The 10528-nt window shown below is 44.5% G+C and overlaps 1 protein-coding gene across 1 annotated transcript; it reads right to left on the bottom strand.

Moving 5' to 3' along the window:
• Nucleotides 1-8193: 8193 nt before the first annotated feature.
• On the bottom strand, nt 8194-10053 carry LOC127763241 (3-ketoacyl-CoA synthase 5-like). The gene has a single exon (XM_052287888.1). It carries the CDS (start codon nt 9990-9992, stop codon nt 8547-8549), a length of 1446 nt encoding a protein of 481 aa, XP_052143848.1. The 5' UTR covers nt 9993-10053; the 3' UTR covers nt 8194-8546.
• Between the last annotated feature and the right edge of the window lie 475 nt (nt 10054-10528).

Raw genomic sequence — 10528 nt, 5'->3', positions numbered from 1 at the left:
ATCATGAATGTATCTTACACCCATTGCCCTAGTGTGTGCCTCATGCTTAGGCTGAGGGAGTGGCTTTGTCAACGGATCTGCAACATTCAAATCCGTATGTATTTTGCATATCTTCACATTTCCTCTACCCACTTTCTCGCGAATGAGGTGATACCGTCGTAAAATGTGTTTGGACTTTTGATGCGATCTAGGCTCCTTGGCTTGCGCAATGGTACCACTATTATCGCAATAGAGGTCCATAGGGCTAGAGGCACTAGTCATCACACCTAGTTGAGAAACGAATTTCTTTATCCAAACAGTCTCCTTTGCTGCTTCAGAAGCGGCAATGTATTTGGCTTCTGTTGTAGAATCAGCCACTGTATCTTGCTTGGGACTCTTCCAACTCACAGCGCCTCCATTCAGGCAGAACACAAATCCAGACTGCGATCTAAAATCATCTTTGTCGGTTTGGAAGCTTGCGTCAGTGTAACCATTTACAACGAGCTCTTCCTGTCCTCCATAGACTAGGAACATATCTTTAGTTCTTCTCAAGTACTTTAGGATATTCTTTATAGCTATCCAGTGACTCTCACCTGGATCTCATTGGTATTGGCTTGTTGCACTAAGTGCATATGAAACATCTGGACGTGTACATAGCATAGCATACATAATGGATCCGATTGCCGAGGCATATGGAATCACACTCATCTTGTTTCGCTCATTAGTCGTTTGAGAACACTGATTCTTGCCAAGATTAATGCCATGTGACATCAGTAAGAAACCTTTCTTAGAATCTTGCATGTTGAACCTCTTCAACACCTTGTTAATGTATGTACTCTGGCTTAATCCAATTAGCCTCTTTGATCTATCTCTATAGATCCTTATGCCCAGAATATATGCTGCTTCCCCTAAGTCCTTCATTGAAAAACTATTTTTCAATGATGTCTTAACGGATTCAAGCATAGGAATATCATTCCCAATCAATAATATGTCATCTACATATAGGATTAGAAACACCAGTGCGCTCCCACTAATCTTCTTGTATACACAAGGCTCTTCTTCGTTTTTGACAAAGCCCAACGCCTTGACTACTTCGTCAAAACGAATATTCCAACTCCGAGATGCTTGCTTCAACCCATAAATGGATTTCTGCAATTTGCATATACTCTTAGCTGATTGTGGATCAACAAATCCCTTGGGTTGTGTCATGTACACATCCTCATCGAGATTTCCATTAAGGAAAGCTGTTTTGACATCAATTTGCCATATCTCATAATCGAAATAGGCAGCAATCGCTAAAACAATCCGAATAGATTTTAGCATGGTGACTGGCGAGAAAGTTTCATCATAATCAACACTTTGAATTTGTCTAAAACCTTTCGCCACCAATCGTGCCTTGTAGATGTGAACATTTCCATCTACATCTGTCTTTTTCTTAAAGACCCATTTGTACTCAATGGCTTTTACACCATCAGGTGGATCAACCAAGTTCCAAACTTGATTGACATGCATGGATTCTATTTCGGATTTCATGGCTCCAAGCCATTTCTCAGAGTCTGGTCCCACCATTGCTTCCTCATAGGTAGTAGGTTCATCGTTGTCTAACAACAATATATCACGTTGTCCTGAAGTTAACAACGCATACCTCGCAGGTGTACGCCATATCCTTTCGGACCTTCGTGAAGCCAGTGCTTCCACAACTAGTTCAACAACAACTTGTTCAACCTGTTGAACAACATCTTGCTCAGCTTGTGGTTGTGTGGACGTTGAAGCGTTTTCCAATGTTTCCTGAATTTCTTCAAGTCGCACCATGCTCCCACTATCCTTTCTTGAAATAAACTCTTTTTCCAAGAAAACACCGTGTCGGGCGACAAACACTTTGCCCTCTTCCCGATTATAAAAATAATATCCTTTCGTTTCCTTAGGATACCCCCACAAAGAAGCATTTATCTGATTTAGGTGTGAGTTTGTCCGATTGCAAACGTTTTACATAGACCTCACAGCCCCAAATCTTTAGGAAAGACAAACTGGGACGCTTCCCTGTCCATATCTCATATGGTGTCTTATCCACTGATTTTGATGGAACCCTGTTTAGTGTGAACGTAGCTGTCTCTAGAGCGTAACCCAAAAGCTTAGCGGTAGATCAGTTTGGCTCATCATTGATCGCACCATGTCCAACAATGTACGATTCCTCCATTCAGACACCTCATTCCACTGAGGCGTTCCTAGTGGAGTGAGTTGTGGAACAATTCCACACTCCTTTAGATGATTGCCAAATTTAAGGCTCAAGTACTCTCCACCACGATCAGATCGTAGATACTTGATTGTCTTGCCCAAATGATTTTGTACCTCATTCTGAAATTCTTTGAACTTTTCAAATGACTCAGACTTATGCCTCATTAAGTAGACATAACCATATCTACTAAAGTCATCGGTAAAGGTAATAAAGTACCCAAAACCACCTCTGGCAGTTGAGCTCATTGGTCCACATACATCAGTATGTACTAGTCCCAATAGTTCACTTGCTCTTTCACTTTGACCCGTGAAAGGTGCCTTTGTCATTTTGCCAAGTAAACAAGATTCACATGTCTCAAATGATTCAAAATCAAACGAGTGTAGAAGTCCATCTCTATGAAGCTTCTCCATGCGTTTCTCATTTATATGACCCAAGCGACAATGCCAAATAAAAGTGGGATTCAAGTCATTAGGACGTTGCCTTTTTGCATTAATGTTATAGACTGAACATCCATCAAGATTCACAATGTATAAGCCATTCATCATGAGTGCATGGAAATATAAAATGTCATTATAATAGACTGAACAACCATTATCCACAGATCTAAAACCATAACCCTCTGCTTGCAAACAAGAAGTAGATATAACGTTCTTACACAAAGGTGGAATGCAATAACAATTATTTAACTCCAAAACTAATCCTGACGGTAAAGATAATGGCATAGTGCCGACCGCAACAGCAGCAACTCTTGCTCCATTGCCCACGCGAATGTCCACTTCGCCTCTTGTTAAGCTCCTACTTCTTTCCAGCCCCTGCAACAATTTGCATATGTGAGCAACTGACCTGGTATCAAATACCCAAGAATCAGTAGAGGAAGTAGCAAGATTAATTTCTATAACATTAATACCTGAGGTGGAATTCTTTCCATCTTGCTGCTTCTGCTTGAGCTGCTCTAGGTATTTCTTATAGTTTCTCTTCCAATGACCTGTCTCCTTGCAAAAAAAAGCACTCTGCATCCTTAGCGGGCCCTGTCTTTTGAACCTTGGTCTTAGAGTTGCTAGTACTCGTGATCTCATCAGAGTTTAGCTTTCTCTTTTGACCACTCTTCTTGTTGTTGGGCTTGCGCTTATGCATAACCATCACATGGTTGGAGTTTTTCTTAATGCTTTCCTCGGTAGTCTTTAGCATCCCATGCAATTCTGCCAAGGTCCTGTTCAGGTACGGTTGTTCATGTTGAAATTCATTATGAATGGCTCAAAGCTGGGAGGGAGCGATTGGAGAATCAAATCAGTAGCCAACTCTCGGCTAAGGGGAAAGCCAAGCTTATCCAGACTCTCGGTGTAACCAATCATTTTGATCACATGTGGGCTCACTGGATTACCTTCTACAAGCCTGCACGCAAACAAGGACTTTGAGGTATTAAACCTCTCAGCTCTTGCTTGGTCCTCAAACATGTTACGTAGTCCCGTGATTATCGTATGAGCATCCAATGCCTCATATTGCCTTTGAAGCTCAGGGGACATAGTAGCAAGCATGAGATAGCTTATGTCAAGATAATCAGCATCGCTTTTCATGCTCCCTACGTTGAGCAGCAGGAGCATTGTTGGGCAAGTTAGCTAGAAAAGTCTCTGTAAGCACAAACTCTTTGTGCTCTTGCCTGAGAACAATTCTCATGTTGTGATACCAGTCCATGAAGTTTGTTCCAGTCAACTTCTCTTTCTCAAGAATAGACCGCAAGTTAAAATTGGATGGTGCAGGAGCTGCCATGATCTACAATAGAAATATATGTATGCAAAATTAGTACCATGTTTACATTTATCCTTTCATTAAACAATTTAACAAAAGATACTCCCACTATGTATTGTGAAACAAAATTCCCTCTAGTAACATAGTGAGTCAAGATCCTCATTTTATTAGTGTCTAGTGATCTTTGGCATCACAGCTAGACAACTATCAAAATAGGTAAGCAACACCTTGCTAATCACATCATATGTGACTTTTGTGCTGTTGGGGTGACATCTCCATGTCCAACCCAACCTATGCCCCAAGGTCCAAAACTGTTTTGATAACCTTGTCAAGTAAACCAATAATCTCCGCATATAGTTGTCCGACATCTATCCTATTTTATCATGATAAAAAGTGACACTTTGCTATGGCAAACCCATCACTTATCACAACCGTAATAGGTGCAATTATTGGAAGAGCATAAATTACACTTAATTTTTCTGAGGGAATCTATCCTACCATGTCATATCAAATATACAACAACAATAAAGTAAGATAGATATCAAAACCCCAAGAGAAATCTAAGGGGCAACGCACACGGCGGTCCCGCTAACGGCGTAATCAAATTATGCCAAAACCGAGTCAATCTCATTGGCTCGTTTTTCTCATAGGCGTGCGGTTCCAGTGGACATCGGACTATCCGATGAACACAATCGCGCTCGGCCTTGGTGAGTACTAGACATTCCAGTTAAGTCACCAACACACATACCGATTGATCTCATCAACCCATGCGGCTATTGGTTCATCTCATGTTCCGATCACCTAAGAACTCATATACAACATAATAGATCTCATCTACTACACCCGCATATCAATTATATGCAATGATCTAGATCATAAACTATACAAGGCGGCTCTGATACCACTGTTGGGATACGCCTAGGCTACGATAGCATAAATCAAAATTTTCTATCGCGTAAACCAGGAACCATGCAAGTATTAGATCATAGATCGTTACCACTCGACGCGCTGCGCAGCGGAAGAATACGCTGAGAAGTTGAAGGAACTCTCGCGAAGTAGCGCGCGTCGATGTAGAGGAAGTAGTCGATCGCACCGGCTCGACCTTCTCCTCCTCGTGCGTTCTCCTCGCCATACTCCCACGTCGATCAGCACCGCAAACCAGCGGCGCCTCTACCGGTATCCACACGTATAGGGACGGAACGCCACGCGGCTATTGTTTTGCTCGGGGAGGGAAGTGACGGCTAGGGTTTCTCACGTGATGCAATGCCTCCTCCGGTCACACCCCTCACGAATATATAGGATCCATCACTCGGGCCTCCAAGGCCCGTAAGACTCCTATTCGGATCCCTATCCGAATTAAACTCATATTGGATCTCTATCCAATCCCCTTATTCTGGCCCATTAAGCGTGCAACCCTGTAGGTTCATATATACTCGGCTGTAACCCGAAAACTCCTTTTTGGTCCACGCGTCAACAGCGGCCCTAGCAGAACGTATTGACCCACCGGGCATACATAAAGATCATATCGGCTGAACCTCTAGTGTATCCTTGTATGAACCCCTTTGCCTCACGATATCGATTAAGCTCAAGGCTAGATATGTGCCATCCTCTAATAGCTCAATCATTCACTCGAATATGTTGATGGATTATATAACTTATAATTGACTCCTCAATCACCTTTGGCATAGCCATGCACTTCCATAATCTACAACATCGAGGGGCCCAGAGATATCTCTCCATAGGAGGGGCAAATCCCATCTTGATTATTCATATCCCACTACATGTTTCATAGCATACCCGAAAACTACTTTTATAACTACTCAATTACGGAGTAGCGTTTAGTAGTCCCTAAGTAAGCTACTACACATGTTGAGAACTATGATAATCTCAGGTCTAAGTATTCAACACCAACACTCAATAAGATCACTGATGACACAACACATATGGCTCTTGCAGTGTCTCATGTTGGGTCTATCCAACAACATGTCCACCAACATGTGTCCACATTATTAATTTGGTATCTCTATACCATGATCCATGAGATATGATCATCAATTAATACATGTGCTGATCATATAAACATATTTGTTCCACACATGATATTTGATCAGGGATCCTTTAGAAATAGTAACAAACAACATAAAGAGTCTCATGAAAGAATCACATATTCATTAACCAATAAGGAGTTATCTATTTCAAGGAACAATGTCGGAAAAATATGTAAATATAGTATGTGATACAATCATCTCTATGATTGCCTCTAGGGCATATCACTAACATGTGTTTAGGCCACGACAAAATTGAAAGTTTGGTTGAAATTGAAACAATATGACGGAAAAATTGGAACTTTATGTGTGTAGAAAAGTTTGATGTGATGGAAAAGTTGAAAGTTTGAAGAAAAAAATTGAAACTAAACTCAGCCTAAGCATGATTTCAACACGTACTGATCATGGCATTAATGTTCGAACCCACAAACTAGAGCTTGAGACTTGGCTATGATTAATGAAAGTCCATTATCGAAAAGACAGAGCTTGAGAAGTAACGAATATACAATCATTAGATACCACTGATATTCGCATGTATATTGCGTTTGGTGGGTAAAACAATCAAATAGGACAAGTGATCCCGCGTGCCCATTTACCCCTCCGAGGCTCATATACCGATATCGATCCTGATAGAATTATTATACACGAGTATATCTTTATTAATTACCGGCGGATAAATGAGATGAGCTCGTGGAGTGGCCACGGGCAGAAGGGCTTAAGATCTGGGGAATGGAAGGACAAGTTGGCTATGAGACTTGAATGTTCAGCATTTCTTTTAGGTGTGGCAAAGGGGGTACGGTGAGTGAGCTAGCGAGTTGTTGATGGAATTAGTTCGTGGTTCTTCATTTCTATGCAATGAAAACAAGGCTATGGTTTTAAGCCTAGAATTGAGGTCTAAGCCTACCATGTCATCATGCACATGTCCCATTTTGAAAGGCCATGCATGGTGGTCGAGCCCTGCACGATTCCTGATCTAGAAACAAATTAACCTATCACCTCTTCATAATTTATAGGACCAATGATAAAAAAAAATGTTTAAGCTATTTTGAGCTATTCAAATAGTATGGCTTATTGGAATTTTGAGCTATTTTAAGCATCAGGCACAGTGTTTTCAAGCCTAGCTAGATTGGCTAGTTTAAATGTACCTACTGATATCTACTGCCCCATTCTAAAAAAAAGCATTTTTAAAATTCAAAATTTGATAATGAACCTAAAAATATTTATATTTGGAAAGGAGGGAGTAACTTCTAGTCTGTGCTGCCCATGAACAACTCTCCATAGATGTGGATCCAGTCTGGTGCTTACATTTGGACTATTATAATCGAAAACTAAATTTGAAAAATTACAATTTAAATTTAATTAGGATTGATTTTAGGCGTTTTCTTAGTCACTTGATTTTCCAATTTTCCAATGCTCTTTTTGTGATTGCTAAAACAAGAAAGAAAACTATAGCTAAAAAATTATTCCTAAAAATCAAACTCTTTTCATATTATTAAAAATGGATTATTGAAAATGTATTATTTGCTCCACACTTCAGAAACTAAGTTTTCAAAAAAAAAACTTCTACTACATATCTTCATTACTTAGATTACTGGTTTTAAACTATTTGTTAAGTTTATTTTTTTAAAAATAATTTATCTTTATAAATAAATAATTCACAGTAATAACCCGTTAAAGAAAAGGATGAAACAGGGTGTAAATGTGAGTTGCAGAGAGAGGTGGAGACAAGACCTGTTGGGTACAGTTGCCGCTGCTTTGCTAAGCCGATGGCTGGTTGGCTGCAAGCTTGCAACGCGCATGCAGCTGCTGTGACTGTGAGCATATATAGCATGTAGTAGTAATGCTCAACTGTAGGTAGCTACGGTCTCCATGCAATTAACGGAGTAATCAAGTGTGTGCGTGTGGCCGATCCATATGGAAGAGAGGATTACTGATTACTCTTGGATCTAGATCTAGTGGTCCCAGTAAATTCAATTCATTCCGTAGAAAAAGTGCCTCAAAACATTATCCGGACAATCCCATACCAACATTTTTTTTCATACCCATACCAACAAATTAAATTCAGTCGTTGAAATACTTTATTTGTTGCCATCCAGTTTTGACAGGAACCCAAACATTATTTGCATTTTGCAACGAGTTTAATTTAATACTTTTGCCCATCTGAGGGCACAATACAACAATCAAACATTGTTCCCAACCTCTAACAACACTTATCAATATAATTCAAACCACTAATCAAGGTCTGTATACTAGCTTAACTGCGGTATCAAAGTTCTCAATTATTCGTTCTACTATATCTTTGAAGAAGAAAGTGTACTGTATGTCCCCTATGCGAATCACAATATATCGCATGTAGTAACAAAATACCGAGTATATATGTATGCCACATATACTTCGCCGAATTAAGGTACATATACATATATACGTGCATATATATGTACGCGCTTAATTACGTGCATGCATGCAATTAAATCCCAATTTAATTAATGATCGCTGCGAGATAGTATGTAGGGTCGTTGTACGTCGTTTATCGATCATTTTTAGACGTCTTTGGCGATTTCGGGGAGCTGGACGGGGTAGCGGTGGATGCAGTCGACCCAGGGCCCGTCGGCGTCGGGCGCCGGCTTGATGCACTCCCACGCCACGCTGTTGCAGTCGAAGCCGGCGCCGAAGGAGATCATCCACACCCGGTCCCCTCTCTTCATCCTCCCCTTGGCCTCCAGGTACGCCAGCTCGTACAGCACCGAGCTGGAGCTCGTGTTCCCGAACCGGTGCAGCGTCATCCGCGACGCCTCCACGTCGTCGTCGGAGAGACCGAGCCCGTGCTGCACCTCGTCGATCACCCCGCGGCCCCCCGCGTGGATGCAGAAGTGCTCGAACGCCGTGCGGAAGTCGGGCCGGTACAGCCTCACCTTGCCCGCGTGGCCGCTCAACTGCTTGAGCTTCCGCTTGAGGAAGGAGATGGCTACCAGCAGCTGCTCGGACGCCGGAAGGACGAGCGGGCCGAACGCGGCGATGTTGCTCTTGAGCGCGTGGCCGGCGGTGGTGGCGAGGTCCTTGGAGAGGCGGATCCCCGTGTTGCCCTGCTCGTCCTCCTCCTGGAACACGCACCGGTAGTCGCTGTCCCGCGCCGCGGTGACGGTGCGCACCACGCGGCCGAGGCGGAACCGCGCGTGGTCGGGCGAGTTGGAGAGGATCATGGCGGCGGCGCCCATGCGGAAGAGGCAGTTGGGCAGCAGCATGGCGCGCTCCGTGCCGACGTAGTACTGCGACGACAGGATCTCCGTGGAGACGATGAGCACGTTGGTGCCCGGGGGCGACACCTGCAGGAGGTTCTTGGCGAGGCCGACGGACACGAGCCCCGCGCTGCACCCCATCCCGGACAGGTTCACGTTCTGCACCTCGGCGCGGAGCTTGTACCTGTTGACGACCATGTCGGCGAACACGGGCGTCGGGGTGAAGATGCTGCAGTTGACGATGAGCACGTCGATGTCGGCGGGCGTCAGGGCCGACCTGGCGAACACGTCGTCGACGGCGGAGAAGATGACCAGCTCCGACTCGTCGCGCGACGCCCTGAGGCTCCGGTCGGGCGGCATGTAGTGGTACGCGTCGGGGACGCACGTCTCGTCGCCGAGCCCCGACCGCTCCAGCAGCCGGATGGCGAACGCGACGCTCTCCTCGTCCACCAGGTACGGCATCAGGTGGGCGTGCTCCAGGCACGTCGCGAACGGGGCCCGGTAGCACGGCCTGGGGCGGAAGCACCCGTACTCCACCAGGTACACTCCCCGCGCCCGCCGCGCGCGCACCAGCCTCGCCACGCCCGCCGCGAGCACCGCCGCCGTGGCGGCGTGCAGCGGGGACGACACCGCGCGCAGCCGCGCGGCGAGCTCGTCGGGGCGCCGGAGCAGCACGGCCGCGACGGCCGCCGCGGCGAGGGCGAGGAAGTTGTTCACCACCACGCGGTACACGGCCTTGAGGAGCAGCATCGTGTACGCACTACTGCTACTACTACTGTGTACGTACGTTCGTACGTAGCCGCGAGTGTGGGTGCGGGGGGGAGTGAGACTGAGAGCGCGGGTTAGCGGGGTGGTTTTAAAGAGAGGTTAGCCGAGGGCAGAATCGGGATTTCGTGGACGTGACGAGGGTAGAAGCGGAAAGAGAGCAGCGCCGCAACTGTGCCACCGAAGTGCATAAATGCGTTTTGCACAAAACAGGGTTCACTTTTATCCGGCGTTCAGGTGTGGCTCGGTAGCATCAGATCGAGCGGGCACGCACAATTAATTATCGTGTTGCTTGCCCATCATATGTTTTTTACTTTAGGGCTACTCCAGCTCCTTTGCAAAATAGAAAAGAAAAAGAAAAAGAAGAGGATGGATTTTAGAGGATTGAAAGTCTAATGGAAGAATAAATGCCACGAAATCTTTTTAAATTCGTATAGAGTAGCTAAATTCGTTAGAAATTGTAGAGCAAAATTAACATGGCCACTCCTGCAGCAAATTGGATTGGTGCCGGTTAGGTACCC

Source organism: Oryza glaberrima, chromosome 1, assembly GCF_000147395.1.
Source record: "Oryza glaberrima chromosome 1, OglaRS2, whole genome shotgun sequence".
Classification (NCBI taxonomy): Eukaryota; Viridiplantae; Streptophyta; class Magnoliopsida; order Poales; family Poaceae; genus Oryza; species Oryza glaberrima.
The sequence above is the reverse complement of the archived record's forward strand: the minus strand, read 5'-3'. Positions and strand labels throughout refer to the sequence as shown.

What these genes read in the sequence shown, in the direction of transcription:
- LOC127763241 (XM_052287888.1), bottom strand. Translation starts at nt 9,992, where the DNA reads ATGCTGCTCCTCAAGGCCGTGTACCGCGTGGTGGTGAACAACTTCCTC.